The sequence below is a fragment of the Mustela putorius genome, unplaced genomic scaffold, assembly GCF_011764305.1.
Source record: "Mustela putorius furo isolate JIRA1106 unplaced genomic scaffold, ASM1176430v1.1 tig00000196_pilon_pilon_pilon, whole genome shotgun sequence".
Taxonomy (NCBI): domain Eukaryota; kingdom Metazoa; phylum Chordata; class Mammalia; order Carnivora; family Mustelidae; genus Mustela; species Mustela putorius.
The window spans coordinates 5,335,357-5,358,907 of record NW_025421310.1 but is presented as its reverse complement, the minus strand read 5'-3'; the positions used below and the strand labels follow the sequence as shown (position 1 = coordinate 5,358,907).

The following is a 23,551-nucleotide window of genomic DNA, read 5'->3' as shown; positions in this document are numbered from 1 at the left end:
GCACACGCCCAGTTGATTTGTAAGCTCACAAGAACCCGAGGGCTTGCCTCCTGTCTCCCTAAGGGGGCTCTCGGGCTGGAATTCTCTGATTCTGTCCAAAGCGTGCAGGGAGAGAGGGCATCGCGGTCCTTGCGCCAAAGGCCATGCCGTCCTGCCACTTCCTCCATGACCACCTAAAATGATCAGAAGAAATTGTGTGGCACACAGGGCCATTGCACAGAGCGGTAGAGGTACTGCCCCCTCCCCACGACGTGCTTCTCGGGCTCTTACGAACCTCGCAGGCTGGCTGGCTCCTTGGACGCCTCCCTCAGGCGTTTCTGTGGACGCTGACCCGCCCTGGGAAAGGAGGAGTGGAGGCTTCTCACAAAAATGTTCACATCATCTGGCCTCTCTTTGTTTTCTGTGGCCTCACACTTCCTTTGGCTTTGTCCTGTGGAGAGCCCGGTGGCTTTGGTGACCCATCACTTTGGGAATGACAGGGAGACCAAAGGACACATGCGCTCCATTTTCTCTTTCTCTGTGTGGGTGTGTTCAGCTGGGGTCAGGCCCGGTATTGACGGCAGCAGCTGCCCACAGGCCCGTTCACACGAGTGTGGGGGCCACAGCCCCCGTGTCATGTGGTGCACAGGACCGGCTCTCACTGCCCCAACTTGCCTGTAGCCTGTAGTGACAATGCTCTAGTGACACACTTTGACAAGGAGGTGTTTTTCATAAAGAAAGACATAAATGAATCAAAAACTTTTTTTTTTTTGCTGTTTTTTGAAATTTTATTTTTTTTCCTGTTTCGTGGTATTTTTGTATTCTTAACACTCCTGTCTCATCTGGGTTTGAAGGCAGGGACACGTCACCACGATCACACAGGCAGCACCTGCCAGCCCCGCACGTGGCTTGCCGGGGCTCTGGTCCAGCCCCCTGCCGTCTCTAGCCTGGCTTCCTCTGTGTGGGCTTGGATCTGGGGTTGCCTCTCCTGGTCGCAGGGCGGTGGCAGCTCCAGCCCTCTCCTCTCTGCGCAGCCCGTGGGAAGCAGGGAAGGAACCCTTGCTCCTGAGCATCTCAGAAGTCTGCGGCAGACGTGGCAGACATGGCCCTGTGCCGTGACTGAGGCACCACTGCCGTGTGTCTGAGTTCACTGGAGGCTGTGGTGGCCACAGTGAGAGGAAAGGGTGTTGGGTCAGCCGCAGCACCGGCTGTCCCCTCTCCCTGGGCCCCTGGGAACATCCCTGCCTTGGAAGGTGTGACTCTTGTGTGCAATGTGGTGCACCTGTGAGCGCGGCCAAGTCTGCCGCATGAGTGGGGGGAACGGGAATCACACAGGAGGTCCTTGCTGCCACGTTGGATTTGGAGGACGTCCGAAGCCACAGGGCAGAGATTTCATCTTGAAACCTGGCGGTGAGTCCACGGAGTCCCACAGGTGCTCCGCAGTGCCCCAGGGACTGTTCCTGAGCACGTGACTGAGCTGTCATGGCCGTGCCACACTGTGCTGCAGGGGCTTCTGGCACGTTCACGGGGAGGCACAGCCCTCGACTCAGCAAGGCAGCAAGAACAAACCTGGAGCTGCGAGGCTCGGTCTGTGCCTCCTCTGCCCTGCACAGCCACCAGCCTGCTTTCGGCCTCTGGGTTGCCCGTTGTGGGTGTGGTGCACGGATGGGATCCTGTCTGGCTTGTGTCACGGAGCAGCATGTCCAGAGAATGTGTCTGCAGTGATGACCAGCCCCTGCGGAGGGCACATGGCCCGTGTGGCCTTCTGTCTGATGAACGGACGCTCCGCGAACGTGTACGGGTTTCTGTGCGAGCGGCTTCTCTTGGGCCTGCACTCGGGCAGGGAGCTGCTGGGCTGCGTGGTCACACCATGCCTTCATCTTTGAGGGACTTCCAGACTGTCCACAGCAGCAGCCCCTCGACGCATGAGGATTCCAACGCTGGTCAGTCCTGACCGCTTTCAACTCCAGCCGTCCCACTGGGAGCGAAGGCTTGGCCAAGATCGGACACGCACTCCTGCGGGCCTGGTGCCACACCAGCGTCACGTTGTCGTGACTGTCCCTCCGCAGGCCAGCAAGGTGAGCCCCTACCCCCATGTGAAGGTGGACTTCGCCCTCTTGTGCCGTGAGGACCTGCTGGAGCCGCCGTCAGAGCCCATCGAGTGGACGTACCATAGTCCCGAGGAGGAGATCAGGTGGGCCGCCCGTGTGAGCTCAGGGTGGGGGTGCTGGTCCCAGGGTGCCCCCTTTGCCCACTGTAGTGGTTTGCACCCTGCGGGGGGGCGGGGGCCAGAGCCGTGTGGGTAGCTGGGTCCCAGACCGTGCCCAGGGTGACCGCTCCTCGAGGAGGTCGGGCGGCATTGGGGTGGAGGGGTGGGGGGCACAGCCAGGCGGCCTGGCTTCCTTGTGCCGGGGCCTTGGGCTCAGACGCCCTGCCTGGCCTTTCCTTTTTGTGTCTGTTTTTCTGTTTGAAAAAGAGTCCAAAAGATAATCATCTACTTCCCAGGGCAGTTTGGAGACAAAAATGTGCTAATTTCCATGAAATGCTTATCACAGAGACTTGGTGAATCGGGAGCCCAGCCCCCCGGCAGTTCTCACGTTGCTGCTCCTACCTTGGCACATGGCCCAGGTGAACTGCCGACCGGGTCAGCGGCTCCCAACCTCACGCACCTCCTTGCTCCACAGCCTCGGAGCCGTGTGCTGGCTCTGGGACTTTCTGAGACGTAGCCGATAGGTAAGCTTTCCCGTGCTTGTGTCTGAGTCTGTGGCCCGCTGGGACTTCTGTCCTTCCCGCTGCCTCCGTCAGCTGCTTAGTCTACGTGAGGCAAAGGCCAAAGGGCCTGTGGAGGTTTGGTTGCATCTCTGGGGTCCTGTCTGGTGACACCGAGCATGGCAGGACAGCATCTCCCAGTGGTTCCGTGGGTCTGCCGTCTGCCTGTGGAGGACAAGTCCTACGTGCCTGTCACACAGAGAGGTCCCTTCCCTCTAGAAGATCCGTCTGAAACGTGCGCCTTTCTGCCCCCGCATCTGTGGGTGGAACGAGGCTAAATTCAGGGTGCGCTGCTCCGCCAAGGCTCTGCTCACCCCTGCCTGTGGTTTGCCCATTCCAGGCCAGGTTCTTCTTGCCCCTTAGTGGTGGGGTGGACAGCGCGGCCACTGCCTGCATCGTCTACTCCATGTGCCGCCAGGTCTGCGAGGCCGTGAAGCAGGGAAGTAGGTAGCGATCGTCCTGTGGCCCGAGAGAGGCTCCAAGGTGGGGACTGGGCTGTGGGGTCCTCGGGTCCCGGCCATCTCAGGTGAAGGGGGCTCTGCAGACGTGCTCAGGTGGGGACAGCAGGCCATTAGAGCCCCTCCCTGGGGCTCAGGCCTGCATAGGCATGGCCATCAAGCCCGCTGTTGCTGCTGGGCACTGGCCGTGTGGCCTGGGCCTTGGGCTCAGGCAGACCTGGGTCAAAATCCTCCCCTGTGCACCCTACGTCGACTATCCCCTTAACATGCACGCCGGAAACACGAGGGGGAAGCTCCACCTGGGGAGACGTTGCCCAGGTGAAGGGAGGGACTAGGCTCTGAGCGCTGCGCAGCGGGGGGCCGCCACCCGCTTCCCATCATCTGGTGGCTTTCAGACCAGGAAGAGCTGGCTGACATCCGGACCATCATGGACAAGCTCAGCTACACCCCCCAGAACCCCTGGGACCTCTGCGGGCACGTGCTGACCACCTGCTACTTGGCCAGCGAGAACTCGTCGCAGGAGACGTGTGGTAGAGCCAGGGAGCTGGCCCAGCAGATTGGCAGGTACAGGAGGCGGCGGGCTTGGGGTGGGGGCTCTGTGGCGGGACCAGTGCCACTGGAAGCCTCGCCCAAGCCCACACTCCTGGCTAGATGTGCGTCCGGGCTTGAACAGGTTCCTAGGGCCTTCCATGAGCCAGGGCTTAGGGAGACTATTCCAGATCCCCCAGACCCTCGCTGTGTCTGATCACACCCCTGCTTCCCGTCATCCTTGTGTCCCAGGCGCTGGCGCATTCTGGAACTGGATGCAGCCCCAAGAGCTCGCCCGCGGAGCGCACACTTTCACATGGTTGGACGGTGAATCAGGGGTTGCGTGTGCACACACACCCCATGCACTCCTGCCCTTTCCCTGGCAACCACCACATCGGTCTCAACATCGAGCCCACGGTGACGGCCGTCGTGGGCATCTTTAGCCTGGTGATGGGTCGAAGGCCTCTGTTTGAGGCTCACAGAGGGAGCCGCAGGGAGAACCTGGCCCTGCAGAACATTCAGGTGAGCCTCCGGCTGGGCGCTCGTCTCCACACAGGAGCCGCAGGGAGCATGAGGACTCATGCACCAGGCAGAGGGTGCGCCTGCCCCCCTGTGTGTGTGTGCGAGAGCAGGAGGCTGCAGGTTGTCTGTGAGGACTGCCTGGGTGGACGCATGTACATGCGTGATGCGAGTGCACAAGCATGTGCATGCAAGTTGGTGAGACGTGATGCACATGTGTGTCAGTTTCCTGCATCTCCAGGGAGTGGCTCCCCGTGTCCCTCCCGGGCTGCTTCGGGGGAGGCCCGGCTGGCTGGTTGGTGGAGGGTCCTTGGGCTCTAGCTGCTGCGCTCTATCCCATCTCTGTTCCTTCCTTCTGGCCACAGCGGCCTTCTCTCCGCCTGAAATGCCAGCTGTGAAGGGGGTGCGACAGGGGGCCCATCCCGCCCCGAGCGCTCTCAGCAACCCCCTGGCTCGGGCTCGGGCTCCGTCTGTCTTGGCCGTCACGCCTGTGTGAGTGATGTGGTGGCGGTCAGGCCCGGGGGACTCTGCTTCCTCTGCACGCTAGAAAGCTTCTACACTACTTGGAGCCCCTTTCCCTGGAGCTGTATGGGGGCGGGGGGAAGCCAGTGTGCCCCCACCATGTCCAGCACAGGGTGACATTTCCCGTCGTGTCCCCCAGGCTCAGCTAAGGATGGCCGTGGCGTATCTATTTGCTCAGCTGAGCCTCTGGGCCCGGGGCGCTCACGGAGGACTGCTAGTGCTCGGATCAGCCAACGTGGACGAGAGGTGCGCACGCCTGACTCCCAAGGACCCCAGATTTCCGAGGGTGAGTGCTCCCCAAAATGGTGTTTCCAGGCCCCTGCCCATTCTCACTGTCTGTGAGACGCATGCTGTGGGGGTCACATCACCTCACGGCACAGGCCACATCTGGTGCTCACGGGACGTCATTGCTCCAGAGCTTCCCAATGACTCGGGTGTTGAGACAGGGCCACACCGTTTCCCTCTGGGTCCCTGTCCCCCGGCCCAGCCCTGCACCGGGCCTGGGGCCCTTCACTCTGGGTCTGGAATCTGTCTCCCCACCCACCTTGCTGGGTCTCACCCGTTTTTTTTCCTGGACAGTTCCAGCATGTTCTAGGTCCTTGCTCTGGGTCCACTTCTCACTCCCAAGCAGATGGGGACTTGACATACTTTCCTCATATTGTTTGCTGCTCAGAAACACTCAGATCCTCCCTGTTGTTCTTCAGATAAATTTCAGCTGAATCTTCGTGTGCGCGGCAGAGGCCGGGAGCACTGCTCCAGCTTCGTCTCTCGGCTTCTCTTAGGCGGGGCCTTGCTCAGGTGTTCTCACTGCTCCTTGTTAGCAGAGGATGTCAGGAAATTCCTCTGTCATTTATTCATCTGTTCCTCTGTGTATCAGTCCATCTGTCCATCGGCCCACCCATCCATCTGTCCACCCATCCGTCCGTCCGTCCATCCGTCCGTCCATCCTTCCATCCATCCATCTGTCCATTCTTCCATCCGTCCATCTGCCCATCAGTCCATCAGTCTGCCCACTCACATGTTCATCTATCCATCTTCCTATCTGTGGCATGAAGGTCTTGAATCTTCCTACATCCTTGAATGTCCGCAGATGTGTTCTCTATTAAACACTACTTTGGACTTTTGGATCCTGTTTCCTAATTATGACAAATTGAGGTTAGCACCCTCTAGCTGGTAAAAAATATTCTCACCATTCTCGTGCACATTTTGTCAATTTTCATTGCTTTTCTGTTACCATCAGTGCTTCTTTCAGGAAGTGATGTTTCAGGAGGGGTGGACAGCTGGTGCATGTCCTGAATCCCGTGGAGTGGGGAATGGTGGCATGTTTTGCTCTGTTGGCCTTTGAACATGGGTTTGACTTGTTATCGTTGATATGGTGCCGCTGCTGTAACGATTTTATTGCACATTCCCTATCACAACGCTTACCGTTGTCTTCTGGGATTTAATATCAAAGCCAACAATAATAGTGGTTTCTTTCCAGCGGGGGGGGTGGGTAGTGGCTTCTGGGGGCTTAAAGGTTCTCCATGGTGCCTATTTACATATTTATCTGTTTTCATCACTTTTTGCTACCAGGCCTCTTACAGATCATAGAAGTCTGTCTACAGAAATGTTTCAGTTGTCCTTCCTCTGTCCCCACTGGACAACTATCCCTCACTGTGTCCCCATCTATGATCTCCCTGTTGCTCACATCCTGGGGGGGGGACCTCTGGTCTACAGTCTCTGCCGTGTTGGTTCTCTGTTAAATGTGACTTTTCATCCTAACTTCGGTTCCATTACATTCCGATTTGCTCACTCTTCAAGGAATTGATAAAATTCCGTGGGAATTTTACGTGTGACGTGGGTCACATGTCAGGTGGTCTTCTTGGTGCCATGAACAAAACAGAAAAGTAATTCCCATTTTATTCTAGTGGAAGGAGGCAGGTAATAGGAAAACTAATCATGTGTGTAGGTAGTGGAAAGTCTATAGAGAAAACCAGGGTAGGCACGGGGGGCGGGGGTGTGAATTTGGGCTTCTAAGTAGGGTGGCCAGGGAAGGCCTCTTTGAGAAGTTGGTTTATGAAGGAGGAAGGAAAATGCAGTCAGGTGAACAGCCTGTGCAAGTGTCCTGTAGTGAGAGCCCACCAGGACCGAGAGCAATTGTCATTTCTCTGCACAGCCCGCCTTGTCTGAGGAAGGTACCGGGAGCTCAGTTGGGGCAGGTCAGAGAGTAGCAGGTGAGGAGACCGGGGGTCCGCTCTTTCTAGAAGTTTCACACTGCCAGAGAGAAGAGATGTGGGGTGGTAGCTGGCAGGAGCAGTGAGACGGGGAGGGTGTTTTCTTAAGGTAGAATGAGAGAGGTCTAGCAGGTACGATGAGAGAGGTCTAGCAGGGAGGGAACAGAGTGACTGATGAGGAAGGGGGACGTGGGTGGACAGCTGTTCGGTGTCACGAGGAGATGAGAGCAGGCGGCCGAGTGGGGGCTGGCTTTACTGGGAGCCCGGCTTGTGTGTCCACAGAGCAGCAGAAGGCTGCAGAGAAGACAGCACAGACGCGGGTCGGGGTGGCATAGGGTCAGGGCCATGACCTTCCTTAGCGAGGCAGGAGGTGGTCACCAGGCAAGAGAGGGTGCAGGACAAGCATCGGGTGTTGGAGGGGAGTGGTGACAAGCGAGCGAGACGAGTCGGGGAGCTAGGCCGGGAGCCCCCGTGCCAAGGCTGCACCAGAGGTGGGGTCACGCTGTCACGCCAGCCATGCCCAGCTGCATCCTCTTGTGGAGCTGGGGGCCAGGCAATGGTGGCAGAGAGGGACGTGGGAGCCAGGGAGCCACAAGGACAGGTGATGAGGGGTGAGCACGAGGCAGAGGACAGGTGACCTGCAGACTCCGGGTCCTGGTGCCATGAGCTGCCAGCCCCGTGCCCTGTGCTCACTGGGAGACAGACAGAGACTCGGGTGCAACTCATGGCCATGGTCGAGTCCAGCCAAGGATGCAGAGCAGAAGGCACGCGGGGAAAACCAGGCCCAGGCTTCCAGATTGTCTCCCAGGGCGGCGTCCCTGACGGGTGTCCTTCCCCAGCAACACCTGTGATGACAGGGAGGTGTGTCAGAGGCTCAGTGCCCAGGGCTTGTGCCTGGGGCTAGTCCCACGGTCACCTTCCCCCTGGCACGAACCGAGCTTCCACTCCCAGAAGAGCAGGAGGGAGCACACACCACTGTTTGAACAAAGAAGTTCCAAACAGGGAGACCCTGTTTCTTGTTAGGGGATGGGTGGGGACACTCCCCCAAACCAGCTCCGCCCTTCAATGGGCATGTGGGGTCTTATGACCAGGTGGCCCCCAGGGACACCGGGTGATGTCTGAAGACCTTGTTGGTGATGGCGGCCAAGTGTGCCCCTGGCACCTAGTGGGAAGGTACCCCCAGGACGGCCCCACAAAGACGCATGACCTGCCCTGAATGTGGACAGTGCTTGGGCAGAGAAGCCCCGTGGGGTAGCCTCTGCCCGCAGCTCCTGCCCCAAGTCATGAAGCCCCCCGACATTCACGTCCGACTCCCCAGGAAAGCCCAGCCCAACCAGCCCGCTCAGGGTCGACAGCGGAGTTGCAGGAGGCTGGCCCTTGAGCGTGGCGCAGTTGGTGTGGGGGTCACCTCCCCGTGCCCACAAGCACTGTGGCAGCCATGATGACTGACCTGTGTGTCTTGGCCGCAGCATCCTGGCAGCACTGGCCACCACAGAGCTGGAGCCCTTGACTGATGGCCAGGTGTCCCAGATGGATGAGGTAGTGCTGGCGGCTCTGTCCCCGTTCCCCATGTCTCTGCATCCTCGAGTCCGAGCTGGGCTCCCCCGTAGCCTCCTTACTGCCCCAAGCAACCAGGGAGCCCAGCACAGTGCCTGTCCCACTGCTGCTTTGACATTTCAGTCCAGCCTTCTTGAGGCTGATGCCCTGGAGGAGGGGAGAGTAGGGAAGATCTCTCGCAGGTGGGAGGGATGCGAGCTCAGAACCGTTCTTGTCCCCTCCAGTCGAAGCTGGCCTGTGAGCCAGGAGGGGCAGTCAGGGCCATCAGCAGCGGGGTGCTGCTTCCGTGGCCCTGGGCCATTGCAGAGTCTGTCACAACTAACCGTCCTGCTGCTAGCGGCTGTGGCCACCAAGATTTACCTGTGCTCCTCCCGAAAGTTTGTCATGTGACTCGCATTTTGAAGTCAGTGACCTGGTTGGTTTGTCTTAGTGTGTGGTGTGAGGAAGGAATCACACTTGATCGTCTGGCACCTGGCGCCATTTGCTGCCGGGACAGTCTTTCTCTCGTAAGCGTCTAGGCATCCGCGTGGAAACCAGGGGTCTGTGTGTGCATGCAGTTCCAGACTCTGCTGACCCACGGGTCTGCCCCCCCCAGGGTCGCACCCCCTGGGCCACCGCAGCTTGGTAGGAAGTTCTGAAGTCGGCAAGTGGGAGTCCTCCCATTTTGTCCCTCTCTTTCAAGGTATTCCGGCTGCTCTGGGCCCCCTGGACGCCCGTATGAGTGTCGTCTTCTGCCGCACACGCGGCGCCAGCTTGGCTCTCCATGGCAGGCATGCCGAGAGCACAGCTGGGCTTGGTGGGTGTCGCCCCTGGAGAACGCAGCCTCTGAAGCCTGGTGTGACAAGTCTCCCTCCTCACTCTGGGCTTCTTACGGCCTCAACGTCTTGCAGTTTTCAGAGCGTGAATGTGCACTTATTTCATTATTCGTTTCTAAGCACATTTTCTCCTTCGTCCTCCCGTGAACGGAATTGTTTTCCGTGTTTCCTGAGCCGCTGGCTCATCTCCAGTGTCGGGAAGCACCTGTCGTTCTGCAGCCCCTTTCCGTCTTCTCTTTCTCATCTCCTTCCGTGTGCTGGACAGTCAGCTCGCACTTCTCCCTGTGGGGCACAAGGAGCAAAGTGAGGGCTTCTTTCTGAATAAATCCCCCCTTACTGCCACACCCCTGCGCCCCAGATGCCACGCATCGTCGTCATTTTCGTGCACCTCCAGGAGAGGTCTGATTTCCCTCGTGATTTCTTCTCACCTGTTGGCTACTCGAGAGTGTGCCGTTGGAGTCCCGCGTATTTGGGGGTTTCTGAACTTTCCGTGTGTCCCCAAGTCTGTTGCCCTTTTCCTCTACGGTTGGGAAGCAGGCTTTTCCAGTGTTCTGAAATTCATAGAGGCTGGTTTTACAGCCTGGCATCTGGTCTGTTCTGGAGAACGTCCCGTGTGCCTTGAGGAGAATGTGTGCTCTGCGGTCGTGGGCAGAATGTTCTAGAGAGGTCGCTTAGGGCTCGTTGGTTTGTAGGGTTCGAGTTTTTCATCCCCTTGTTGGTTTTCTGGTTCAGTTCTGTGCATCACTGAAAGGGGTGTTAAAGCTTCCAAGTGTTACAGCTGAATCTAGAGAATTCAAGTGTCGCACTGGAAAACATTCACGCAGAAGTGGGCGCTGAAGGAGGTCCCTGGTGAGACCCGCTGGGCCCTGGGGCTTGGCATGGAGCTAGCTGGTCCTACCATCTGTGTGAGTCTCCGGGACAGATGAGTGGGAGGTAACCATGAGGGCTCCAGGTGTCTCCTGGTATTGCCCACACATGGACCTGGGTGCCCCAAAGGTGACTGTGTCCTTCTGATGGGGGCAGGACAGGCCTCCCCAAGGAGGTGACATTGGAGCTGAGGCTGGAGGAAGACTAGGTGGGCGGTGGGGAGCAAGAAGGAGGGCTTGGTCACTGGGGGTCCTGGAGACCCTGAATGAAGGTGAGATCTGTCCTGCTATTCTCCGGAAAGGCCAGTGCCACCGTCGGTCTGTCGTCGGCTCTGGTTGTATATTCTGGGGCACAGTGGGAGTTGAGAGGAGATTTGAGCAAATACTCAGAAATGCAAGAAGGGTTTATGTGAGCCTCCGTGGGAGGCTAGCTCTTTCGGACCGTGCTAGGGGCGTCCCATGGCCAGCATGACCCAGGAGTCTGTGCTGAGCTGTTCATTCTTAGGGACAGCAGGATCCCTGAGGCAGGGCGCAGGGCTGGTCTGTCGGGCTGCCCTGCCTGACCTTGGTCCTGGCATCAGCCTCCTAGGGCTGCTGGAGCCAAACCCCCAGGCCAGCGTCTTAAACGACGGACACTCTCATTGTGCTGGAGGCTGAAATCAGGTCATCTGCAGGCACTGCTCCCTGCCGGGACACTCCAAGGGGGGTCCTTCATCCAGCTCCCAGGGCTTCCTGGGCCACGGCCACACCCCCCATTCTGTCTTCATGCAGCTTCTCCCCATGCGTCCCGTTCCATCTTGTACAAAGGTTCCCCATGCCCAGGGCCAGCTTATCTCAAGTTTCTTCACTCTGTTACATCTACAAAAACCTTTATTTTCCCAAATAAACCCACAGTTTGTAGGTTCTGGTGCTTGGAGCCTGGGCAGACCTAAGTCCCTCAGCCCTCAGAACTAGTCCGGTCCTTTCTCCAAACATGGCACCGGGTGGTGACGGGGAGTGAGTCTGCTTGGGGCCCCATGGGGACCTGCCCCTCCCCCTGGCCCCAGGCCCACCGGCTGTGGGGACCCCAAGCTCGCCTCTAGCACCAGCCTGCTGCCTCTCCCTCCTCGGCAGGAAGACATGGGCATGACATACACGGAGCTGTCTGTCTACGGCCGCCTCTGGAAGGTCGCCAAGGCCGGGCCCTACAGCATGTTCTGCAGACTCGTCACCATGTGGAAAGAGGTGTGCTCCCTGCAGCAGGTACGGCGCGCACGGCAGTCCTCAGGAGGAGCCGCAGACTCGGTCCCTGCGGGGATGATCTAGCTGGGGGCAGCAAGTCAGCCTGCGTGGCCTAAAATGGTGGTGCTCTGTCGCCCGGGACACCAGCGCCCAGTTGTCAGGTCCTCTGCGTGGGAACACCGCCCGCTGTCCGGCTTACGTGGTGGTCCCCACAGAATCGCCTGGAATCCTCTCGCCGCGTGTCTTTCCACTCGCCCTGCTCAGCTCCACTGACGCGGCGTCCTGGGGCCACCTGGGACAGCCCCCCAGCCACCCTCGGACAGGGACATCCATCTGCGGCTGCCGGGGTGTGGCTGGCACGCAGGGGGCACTAGTGTGTGCAGTGTGAGATGAGCGGGAGTCCCGGCCTGGGTCCCTATGCCCGGCGACCCACAGCCCGGTCTGTCCTCGCCCACCAGGTGGCTGACAGGGTGAGGCGCTTCTCCAAGTACCAGGCAAACAGACACAATACGACCACACTGACGCCCGCGTACCACGCGGAGAGCTACAGCCCCGATGACAACAGGTTTGACCTGCGGCCGTTCCTATACTGCGCCAGCTGGTCCTGACAGTTCCAGTGCATGGAGGATGCGGTGAGTTGGACGCAGGTGTTTCCCTATATCTGGCATCCATCTCGGAGATGCTGGCTGGCTCCCACTGAGGGCTGGAAAGCTTTCTGTGGGCGGCGGTGTCGTGACTGTCCTCGTGTCTGCCAAGAGACGCGCGTCGGGCGTTTGCTGTTCCTGCCGTGTTACTCACAGGAGCAGCCATGGGGACAGGGGGCCCTCGCTGTCGCTTCCAGACAGCTCCGGCATCCGGCCGGGCTCACGTCTTGTAAGCTGCCCGGCCTCACCGTTCCTCTTCTGGTTAGTGATTATGTGGCGAAGAAGGGATTGGTAAGACCAGCCTACAAGGCAAGGCCCACCTGCCTTTTTCAAGCCCAGTGCTGGAGTCTGGTGCCCGTGGGCCGCACCCCCGGTACAGGTAGTGTAGCCCATGGGCTGGAAAGGGAGGCAGGCCTGCGGGTACGGAGGGAGGCTGGCCTGCGGGGAGCCCTGATACACTGACCACAATGAGCTGAGACAAGGGCCGTATTGCGCCAGCGATCGCAACGGACTCAATGGACACAGCGTCTATCTGGTGATCCAGGGAGGCATCTGCATAGGCGACGTGGATCCAGAAGAGTCACCCCGAGTCAAACTCATGTCCAGCCTGCAGTTCTTGGGGGCAGAGTCATGTCAGGGGACAACAGGCCGTGTCTGGAGATGTTCTCGGGGATCACGCCTGGGGGGTTGTCTGTGTCACTGGCCTCTGGTGGGCAGAGTGTGGGGACGCCACTGGCTTCCAGAAGTGCCCAGGATGGCCCCGATGGGTTTCCCCAAATCAGGAATGGGGTTCAGAGGCCATGCAGGTGTCAACCCCTCAGAAAAAACACGTGGTGAGAGATATAGTCCATTGTGGTCTTGTGCGGCAGGGACCGTCCCCCAGACTCGTCCCGCGCACGTGCTCCGTGTTCTTCCTGCATCCTCATGGATCCTGGGGACGGCTCATGGCTGCTTGTCCAACCCATGACTGCCACCCTGATACGGAGCGAACCGCTGGGTTCTCACTGTGTGGACACTCACATGACCTCTCCATCTAGGTTGTCCAGCTTGAGAGCAGAGGCCAAAAGGACCTGGACGGGGTGGACAGACGCGACTCCTGCACAGAGGGCCCCTCCCGTGAGGCTGCCGTGTGGGACCGTGGGTAGGGGCCCAGCCACCCGGGCTGGAAGACCACACCAGCCTCTTGTTTCCTATCTCACGGGAGAGGGATCTCTCCATTCGAGTGCCTTCAAGAAAGGCTCCAATAAAGAGAATGTGGTTTCTGGGAGCAGACTCTACATATGTGGTGGGATGAAGATCCCCCCTTGTCCATCCCCTCCAAGTCCCCCTGGGTTCCCTGAATCCTCTCTCTGGGCCTTAAGCCCCAGGGGATCACAGCCTCCCAGCTGCAGAGTGAAGCTGAGATGGGGTGGGCCTCACACACTCACAGTCTCCCCCAGTGCTGGGGAGGGGGCAATCAGGGGTCTCTGCTGCTCTCCCTGCCCAGAAGCCTTCCCTAAGAAAAGAAACTTGTAAGCAAGGAGAGGAATTTATTTGTTAACACGGAAGATAGTACAGGGCTTTGATTGGCTTCAGGTCTGGCTGGATCCAGGAGATACCCGTATCCTTAGAACTTGGGCCTCTCCTCCCCCAGCCCTGCTCAGCTCCTCTGCCTCTGCTGGCTCCCTTCCTGATCCACATCAGGGCCCTATGGCCTCTGTCTTGCCAAGTCCTGGTTTGAATCCAGCAGGAAATCAGTGCCTGTGTCTTCTTGCTGGGTCATAATGCCCATCCCTGAACCAGTTAGCTGCAGCCCGGGGGCCCCCCACAGAGGACCAGGAGGTGTTTGAGAGGCAGGAAGAGTGGATGGTGAGTCCCCAAGCAACACACAGTCTTCCCGCACACCCTGGTCCAGGCCCGGGCTCTGGGAGGGCTCCACCCTCCTGTCCAAGGCGCACTCTCCTCAGGGTGCAGCCACAGGCTCTGGGCCAGCGAAGCCTATGCTCCACCTTCCCCTCAGCTTCCCACAGTGACAGCAAGGACCCCGCAACATGAATTGGGTTGCGCCAAAGATGTGGGCCCAAGCAGAAGGAAGGACACGTTTCTCTCCTTCCCCAAAGACTGCCCGCATAAGAAGTTTTTCCTGATGGACAAACGGACAAGCCAGATGATGATTCAGCTTCCCACCAACACACAAGGGGCCATGACCACCATGATGGATGGGAAGAGCAGGTGGATAGCAGTGTCCACGCACAGAGCCGTCCCTGTGATATCATAGCTGGAATCGTTACAGCACAGGTGGTGCTGGGGAGGACTGAGCTCAGGAGGGTACTGCTGTGCACCCCTCACTGTGGGTTCTGGGCACCCCTGGTCAGGCAAAGACAGAAAGGCACCTGGCCGATAACCAGGTGCCTCGCTCCTCCTGGCTCCCTCTGTCTGCCTCTGCCTTCCCCTTCCCTCTAGTGCACCCCCTCCCACAGCCCCACCCACCAATGTCCTCAGTGAGACGTCTCCTATTCTTCTTGGTTCTCGGCGGGTAACAGAAGAGGAGACTTTATCTCATCCTCTCATCCCCACCCTCCTGGGCCTGGCCCCATGAGCATCTGCATGGCTCACTCCTGTCTGTCTCCCACAAACTGATTTGTTGGATGTCCTTTCTGGGTCAGGCTCTAAGCTCAATGCACAGGTGGTAGGAGTTGGGGAGACCCAGTCTCTGCCCTCTAGCAACCTCCAGTATCCACAGCTTATGGGATCATAGGATCGAGCTCTGGGACTCAGCAGAAAGAAAGGGCCACCACTTGAGTAAAAGACATAGAAGGTATGGGGGCACCTGGGTGCTTCAGTGGGTGAAGCTTCTGCTTCAGCTCAGGTGATGGTCTCGGGGTCCTGGGATCGAGCCCCACTTTGAGCTCTCTGCTCAGCAGGGCACCTACTTCCCCCAACCCCGCCTGCCTCTCTGCCCGCTGGTGATTTCTCTCCGTCAAATAAGTAAATAATATCTTGAAAAAAATGTGGTAAAAACAGGAGTTCTTAGGAGAAGGGAGGCACAAAACACAGAAACCACCCGTGGAAGGGTCTGGGGTTGGGGAGCAAGTCACCCCCAAGGGCTGAGCTCTGAGTGTGGCCGGGCCGGGAAGAGCAATGCAGGACACCAGGGAAGGGCAGCGGGCAGTGTCCGTGTGGGCCGAGTCATCTGGTCTACCTCCTTCCTTGGGTCCCGTGCTGAGCCTCCTGAGCTGAGTGGCAGCCTGCGTGCACTGGTGCCACTGCGGGAGCCGTGCCCCAGCCCCTGAGGGGTTTCTTGCATGGCCTCTGCTTCAGCATCACCCACGTGACCATGACTCCAAACACAGCCGGCCCCCCAGAGGTGCTCTATGGGTCCTTAGGGTTGTGAATTTGAGCATCCCAGGAGCTGCAGTAGACAGAAGACCGGCTCTTGCCAGAGATGCCCGTGTCCTAATCCCTGGAATCTGTGACTATGTTAGGTTGGCAAGAAGGAGTGAAGGTTGCGAATCAGCTGGGCTTGAAAGAGGAAGGTGCTCCTGGATTACCCAGGTGGGCCCTCCATGGAACCATGGGGTCCTTGTAAGGAGGAGTCTTCAAAGGATGGGATCATGGCAGCTGAGGTTGGAGTCATGTACTGTTGGCTCTGAAGATGGTGGCCTTCTGGAGACCGGGGATGCTGGCAGCCTCTAGAAGCTATGTTAAGGCAAGGGAACACGTCCTCCCCTAGAGCCTCCAGAAAGAATGCAGTCCTCCCAGGGAACATAGCCCAGTGAGACATCACACAGATTGGGGGCTTCCAGGCCGCAAGATGACAACAAAGTGACTAATTGGAATTGTTTGAGGCAGCTAAATCTGGTGGGAATTCTCGACGGGGTGTGGGGTCCTCACTGTAACCATCCTGCTGCTGGAAGGCTTGGGATTCTGCCTTTGGATGACATATTTCTTATCTTTCCCTCCCTCAGAATGGCCAGGGACAAGCTTTGCTGAAGGGAGATGGATCACAGGATGTGGTGAATCCTGACCTGAGGCCAGAGGCAGGCAACAGGGTGTCAGGGCTCCTGAAGGCAACTATCCCTGGCTCCTGCTTCTGTGACTATATCATTTGTGGTCAGCTATCCCTGGGCCATCGACCGACATTTTTAAACTCTATTTTATTTGAGAGAGAGAGCATGAATGAGAGGGGCAGAGGGAGATGGAGAGAGGATGTCAGCAGACGCCAGGGTGAGCATGAATTTGGAAGCAGTGCTGGACTCCACGACCCTGAGATCACGAGCTGAGCTTAAACCATGAGTCAGAGGCCCCTCAGGCTGAGCCCCCCAGGCACCCCCGATGTGTTGGGAAGACAGCAGTCATGGAGGCCGCATGCATGTAACCTGAGTCTCCTGCAGCTCAAGAGAGGCATGCCCCTCTACTACCCAGGTCTGGTCCTGCCCTCCATGGAGACAACCCAGAACACTGCGACCCTGGCTGAGCCTCGCCCGCCCCACTCACACTGCCCTGTGGGGCTCAATGAGGACGCCACAGATATTCATCTGCAAGACACCACGAAGTTGTCCAGAGCAAAGCCTGGTTCAGAGAGATCAAGCCCAAACCCTGAGGGCTCCAGCATTGCCCCAGGAACCAAATGATCAGTCTGGACAGGCTAATGCTTCCACCCACAGCACGACGGGCCTTGCAACAGGGAGGGGTCTGACGGATGAGGGGATGCTCTGCTCCACTCTGATATGTAGGGAATTTTCTGTTTCCCATAAAGAGGGCACCAAGCAGCAGAGGCTGATCTGTCCCAAGACCAAGGTGGGAGAAGGTCCGAAGCCCAAGGTCAGGACTAGGGAGACCGGTGCTCGAGTCCACACACCTTGTGTCCCCATGAGACCCACCCCAGTGAGTCCACGGTCTCGGGGAAGCTTCATTGTGGGTCGTGCCTCTTTTGGCCTCACAGTAGTGATCGGGAGACCCGAAGCCCAGCCTGGGAGAGTCCGTGGGCTACTGCCCGTGCCCCAAACCTCAGTCCTGACTGGGAAATGAAAGAATCATTAAAAAATTTTTGGAAACAGGGCGCCTGAGTGGCTCAGTGGGTTAAGCCGCTGCCTTCAGCTCAGGTCATGATCTCAGGGTCCTGGGATCGAGTCCCGCATCGGGCTCTCTGCTCAGCAGGGAGCCTGCTTCCTCCTCTCTCTGCCTGCCTCTCTGCGTGCCTCTCTGCCTACTTGTGATCTCTCTCTGTCAAATAAATAAATAAAATCTTTAAAAAACAATTCTTGGAAACAAATGTAAAGGACAACAGAGTTCTTCAAACATTTGGGATGCAGCAAGGACAGTCCTCACAGGGAAGTGCAGAGGGATACAAGGTTTTCAGAAGAAATAAGGAAAGTCTCAAATACACTACCTCACCTTCCACCTAAAGGAGCCAGAGAAAGAACCACAAATCAAGCTGAATTCCAGAAGGACAGAGAATTCATAAAGGTTAGAGCAAACATCAATAAACAAAAACAAAAAGAACAGAACAGACAAGGAAGCCAAGAGCTGATTCCTTGAAGGACTCATAACACCAACAGAACCGTAGCCAGATGTATGTACCAAAAAGGAAAGAAGAGGACCCAAATCGATAAAATCATGATGGAGAGACAAGAGATCACAACCGATATCAAAGAAATACAAGCAATCTTAAGAACATAAGTTGAGCAACAATAGGCCAACAATGAGGCAATCTGGAAGAAATGGAGGCACCCCTAGAAACAGAGAAACGACCAAGACTGAAAGCAAAGAAGAAAGAGAAAACCTGAACAGAACCACAACCACCAAAAAGAAAAATGGAAACGAGGGATCAAAACTCTCCCAGCAGACAAGAATACGGCACTGGATGGCTTCCCAGAAGGTGACCTCACTCCAAATCCTCTCTTTTTCTGTGTATGATGACCTTGTACTGCTGCTACACACCTTCCCCTTCCCTCGCCCTTTGGAGCCCTCCTCCACCCACTCGACAGGAGGCCGCCCAGTCAAGAATGGTGTCCTAAGCCCCTTAGATCTTCAGATCGCCTCGTCCTACACTTGGGAACCCAGCAAGACCCTCCCAAGAGAAGTGCCTCCGCACCCCGAGTCGGTCCCCTTCCCTGGCCAAGAGAACCCATCCTCTGGCTGCAAGCTCTGTGCAGTTCAGATGGGGCAGGACCTTGCTCGAAGAGATGGCATCCCCTTCATAGAGGCCTGGGCCAAGCCAGGCCAGGTGAGCAGGCTCCCGACCCCACAGCGAGCCAGGGACCCATCCTGCCCTGCCCTGCCGTGGCCCTGCCAGCCAGCAGTGCTCGCCGTCCCCTCTCCTCCCACACAGGGCAGCCACACTGGCTCTCACTCCAGCTCAAGGACCCTCTCCAACACTCTGGGAGCCCTGCGACCCAGCGGCCCCTAGCACTGTAAGTGTCCCTGAACCTTGGGGAGGTGAGAATTCCGGCGTTCAGGGCCTAGTCTGAACCAGCTCCAGGGAGAGGGGGAGCTCCAGGGAGAGGGGGAACTCCCTGGACAGAGCTGCCCTGAGGTGGGCCCTAAGGGCGACCTTGGGGCCCTGGTCCCTAGGTCCCCAGAGCTTCCTGTGGTCCTTGTTGTTCCTGCCCCTTTCATGGGCTGGTGGGGACAAGGTCATTGCTCAGATGGGAGTGGGACACTTGATGTTCAAGTCGGGAGCCAGACCCCAGGTACGCCCTGTGGGGGAGTGGGGTAAGGACCTCCTGAGGAGCGAGCTGCCTGGTGCGGGCAGGCCTGTGGCTGTGGAGTGAGTAGGACACGGCGCCCCTTGTGTGGGAACCTGGGCAGACAGGGGGAAGAAAGAGGAGCTTTGGACAGACTGTGGTGACCTGAGGAGACCAGCACCCGCCTGTCACTCTGCTCCTACCCCTCTCCTGGCCCCAGGAGAGGGCACAGGCTCGGTCTCAGTCCATCATTTCAGGGACTGGACGCTGGCGTCTGGCCGAGATGGGAAGGGCCCCGGGTCCCTCAGCGTTGTCTACCTGGAGGCCCCTCAGCGAGGAGCCCTGCGTGGACAGGGGAGGCGGCCTGGGCCGAGCCCCCCTATTCTGTCTGGGTGTCTGTCTGGCGTGTCTAGCAGATGGTCTGGGTGCCACAGGACAGGCCGGCTTTGTGTAGGACCACAACACTTTATTGAATATCAGCAGTCAACGGGGGCTCAGAACCAGGAGTAGGAGTCTTCCCCTGGGGACGGACACAAGCTTCTCCTTCAGAGGAAGGCAGAAGTCCCACGGAGGCCTGGGCGCTAGCGTCCCCCACTTGGCGACTATGCTAACTGCGGGTGTGGGCACGTTTCGTGAGTTTGGGGCCCCAAGAGGCAGGTGCTGAGTCCAGTGGACCTGAGCCGGGGTGCAGCATCCGGCTTCCCAGACAGGGTCCCCACATGACTCCTGGCCACGGCCATAGCTCCAGGGCTGCAAGGGGACCGCTGGAGACACAAGCTCTGGTGGCTCCTGCCTCCCGTGGTATGGAAGGGGAGGGCGGGGCCCACTGGCTTGTCCCTGCTGTCCCCAGGCTAGGGTGACCTGTGATCCCCAGCGGTGCCCTCAGTGGGAACGTGGATCCATGGGGCACACCCAGGACGCAGGTAGACACAAAGAGTTCTTCAAACACTTGACAGCTTTGGGTCAGAACTCAGGATTGCCCAAGGCCACAGAAGCCTCAGATCCCTCAGTCTTCCTTTTGGTCGTGGTGGGGCTCATGTTGTCTCTGCTCCCGGGGGCAATCTGGCAATGCTGTGAGTCAGAGCAGAGGGGCGCCTCCCCACTGTCCCAGGATCCTGCCCAGAGACAGTGGTTAGGCTGCTGCTGTTCCCAGGAGCACCATAGGAAGAGCCAGGCAGGGGAGGCCCTGCTACTCCTCTACAGTGCGGCCTGAAGCCACCTGCCGGCCTGTGTCCCTCCAACAAGGTCTGCCTGCTCCTCACTCCTGGGAGCGGGGGCCGGTTCCCCAACCCCCACACCTGCATGGGGCCCCCCTGGGCTCCCGCACGGTCCCTAAATGCGGTGCAGCCTGAGGACGGTGTAGGCCATAGCTGTGAGGACGCGCTCTCCGTCCAGCATGTAGGCGTCCCACAGCTTCAGGTTGAGTGTGAAGGGGGTCTGCAGGGAGAGCGCATGTGGGAGAAGCCACCTCAGGGTGGCTCAAGGGGGCCTCACAGGGTGAAGGTCTCCCCTCTGCCCAGCTGCTGATGCCCCCCTGACTGTGTCAGATGTTCCCCTGCAGTGAGCTGAGTGGGTGACCGGGCTGTGCAGCAGGCCTGGCGGACCCAGCACACTTCTTGCAAGAAGTGGGAGATGCCACCACCCGGTCAGGCCGTGGGCTGCCAGAGGGACCCGGCAGGAAATGTGGCAGCCAGTCAGGAGGTTCAAGGTCCCTTGGGAATGGGACAATGGTCTGCAAACGCTGTGGCCAATGGCCATGGCTACAGACGCCTTGAGGAGGCCGTGCCCTTTGCCTGTGGGGAGGCAGGCTGGCTGTGGGTGCCATTCTGCCCCTCTGCTGCGGCCGCCCTGCAGAGAGGGAGTTCTGAGTTCCAGGCCTTTCCCAGGTGCCCTGCAGGCCCCCTACCATGCATGGCATGGGTCTCCAAGGTCATCAGCTGGGCCGGGGCCCAGAAGGTGTCTTCCTCACCCAGGTACATCAGCAGAATTCCCACAATGTCAGTCATCCCCTGACAGATGCCCACCTCCTGCAAGAGGCAGACCCCATGGAATGGGGACTGGATGCTGGGGGAGGTCAGGGCAATGGGAAACGCCCTCCCCGCCCCAGTCCGATCCACCCATGGGCTCTTCAGGACACATCCCCAAGCATTAGCACCACAGCGGTGCAGGCCAGAGCCCCCCAGCACCCACCCCTCAGGGACTTAAGGTCTGTTCCTCCCCGCACTGAAGTCTGCATCCGAGCCCGGCCTCAGTCCTAGGGTCCAGGGTCCCTCCTGTGTGTGTCTGGGACTTTGGGAACTGGAGTCCCAACTAGGAGTCCTGCCTACTCAGGTGCCCTGGAGACAAAGGGCACCACGGGGCAGGAGGGCTGGCGGCAGGGACAGTCATGGGATTATAGACCGAATAGGCCAGGAGGACGTGGAACAGGGCTCGCTGCCTGGGGACGGGGAGAGCAGGATGTGTGGCTCTTGTCTGACCAAGCCACATAGGAGCCCTCTGAGGAGCAGAGTGCAGCGCCAGGGGACCCACGGTCTTCAGCGAGGCTCAGGGAGGGACACTTGCGGCGGGGGATGCAGGTGGTGAGCACGGGACATTGGGTGGGGCCGGGTGGCATTTGGGGGTTCATGGTCCTGGCTATCTTTACAGTGTCCACTGTCAAAAATACAATGCCAGTCCACGCAGAAACACATCCAGCGAGCTGCCCCCTTGATCATGTGTCCCTCGTTCATCCATGTGTGTCTTCGCTCGGCCAAGTCTGTGGTGACTGACCCCCAGCTCCCCGTAGTGCCCCCTGCCATGACCCACCCCCTGCCCGGCTCCCCTTGTACCAGCTCCACGCCTCCTTTATGGCTTCTGCTCATATGGCTTCCCTGAGAAGCCCTGGCCCGGCGCTCTCCCCATCGCGGCAGCCCTGGAGGGGAAGGTAGTGACCCCTGGGTCCTCTCGACCATGTTCGCCATGCGGCTGGACCATGTTTGCTGCCATTCCTCCCCTCTTCTCAGTGACTCCGCATCCCCCACCCAGGAGTCCCCTGGGTCACGCCTTACCCCCCAAGGAGCTCATGTGCCCCCAGAGCCCTGCTTGTCCCCGAGCCTCACATGATGCCATAGCGGTCCCCCAACATGACTTGGTTCCGGAAGGTCCAGTTCACATCCAGGTCGATTTGCCAGATGTCCTTGGAGGAGAGCTTGGCCTGCTCCTTCATTTTCTGGGGGCAGAACCGGGGAGGAGGAGCCAGCATCAGGGCACAGAACCCCAACTGCCACCAACTGCCCCAAAGCAGGGACTGTCCCAAGCCACCCCGTGATTGTCCTGAGGACACATCCTTCCGTCCCTGGTTTCTGAGGTGAGGCCCCCCACAGGAGCCCATCCTGCCTGGGACAACTGCGTCAGGGATCACACTCGACAGCCCTGGAAGCCCAGGACAGTCCCGAGGGTCAGCCCGTGGGTCTTCAACTCCTCCACACCAAGCCCAGTCCTCCTGGGCCCGGAGCTTGCCTCTCCCCACGGGGTGCCCTCAGCTCCTGCCCAGGCCTTCTCCGAGGGCCACGTCTCCATGAGGGCGCAAGGACTTAGCTCGTAGAGCCCCTGTTGGGTGGACTTCACCTTCTCAATATAGAGCAGGAGGGCCCACACCTGACCCCTCACCTGGCGAGGGACCCCTTGATACACGCGCAGACGCATCTTCAGGAATCAAGGCATGCTGCGACCCAGAACCAGGGCCACCCCAACAAGCCCAGGGATCGTGAGGCATCCAGAAGCTTCTGGTCTTGGCTCTCACGGCATCCCCTGAGAGGCTGGGACTCCCTTTAGCTGGGCCCCATATGCCACGAAGAGGAGGGGACAGGGGCCCTGACCCGTTGCTCCCTCCACTGCCTGCTTGGGCCTGGAGAGGCTGGGGCTCTGCCAGCGGTCTCGCCCCAGACAGGGACACTCCCGTAGCTTTGGGGTCTGGGGGAGGCAGGGATTTTACCCCCAACACCAATGGGACAGATGCCTTCTGTGGGCGTATGGCACCCACCTTCTCTCTGGGCCCGTAGTAGTCCCAGTTACATAGCATTTTCACCCACTTGCTCTAACATTTATTAATTCTCTACCTGGCTGGATTTCAGCTTTAGTGGCTGTTCTTTCTCCAGCTCCTTTAGGTGGAAGGTGAGGTTCTGTATTGGAGACTTTTCTTGTTTCTCCAGAAAGGCTTGAATTGCTCCGTGCTTCCTGTATGGACTGCCCTTGATGCATCCCAAAGGTTTCATATAAATTTCATTCCACGGAATTTCCTGTAGAGTCACTGTTTTTTTTTTTTTTTTTTTTTTTTTTTTTTTTTTACATTCTCTATTTCCTTTTGGGTCTTTGTTTCCTTTCGGTTCTCTCTTCACTTGATGATCCCATTGACTATTTCTTGCAGGGTTGGTTTTCTGATCACAATTTCTTTCGGTTTCCTTTGCCCCAAAAGCTCTTTATCCTTCTTTCCATTCTGAATGTCGGCCTTGCTGGGTAAAGGATTCTCACCTGCCTCTTTTTCTCATTTATCCTCTATATATATGCCATGCCAGTCTTTTCAGCCTGCCAGGTTTCTCTGAACAAGTCCAGTGCCAGCCTTATGTTTCTACCCTTGTAGGCTAAGGACCTCTTATCCTGGGTTGCCTTCAGAATTTTCTCTTTGCTCCGAAATTTACAAGCTTTACGATGCTATGTTGAGGTGTTCACCTCTTTTTATTGATTTTGAGGTGGACTCTCCATGCCTCTTGGACTCGAATGCCTACTTTTTCCCCAAATTAGGAAAGTTTCAGCT

The 23,551-nt window shown here is 58.3% G+C and overlaps 1 protein-coding gene across 1 annotated transcript; it reads left to right on the top strand.

Moving 5' to 3' along the window:
* The first annotated feature begins 777 nt into the window (after positions 1 to 777).
* LOC123391160 (glutamine-dependent NAD(+) synthetase-like) lies at positions 778 to 13,350 on the top strand. The gene is made up of 5 exons (XM_045076936.1): positions 778 to 2,173; positions 2,535 to 3,770; positions 3,987 to 4,256; positions 4,915 to 5,061; positions 11,340 to 13,350. The coding sequence occupies exons 3-5, from the start codon at positions 4,095 to 4,097 to the stop codon at positions 11,529 to 11,531; spliced, it is 501 nt and encodes a 166-aa protein (XP_044932871.1). The 5' UTR covers positions 778 to 2,173; positions 2,535 to 3,770; positions 3,987 to 4,094; the 3' UTR covers positions 11,532 to 13,350.
* Positions 13,351 to 23,551: the final 10,201 nt, after the last annotated feature.

Excerpts from the sequence above, each read along its gene's own strand:
- LOC123391160 (XM_045076936.1), top strand. The coding sequence starts at position 4,095 with ATGCACTCCTGCCCTTTCCCTGGCAACCACCACATCGGTCTCAACATC. Across the intron at positions 4,257-4,914 it reads TGGCCCTGCAGAACATTCAG|GCTCAGCTAAGGATGGCCGT; the intron begins GTGAGCCTCCGG and ends CGTGTCCCCCAG. Across the intron at positions 5,062-11,339 it reads AGGACCCCAGATTTCCGAGG|GAAGACATGGGCATGACATA; the intron begins GTGAGTGCTCCC and ends CCTCCTCGGCAG.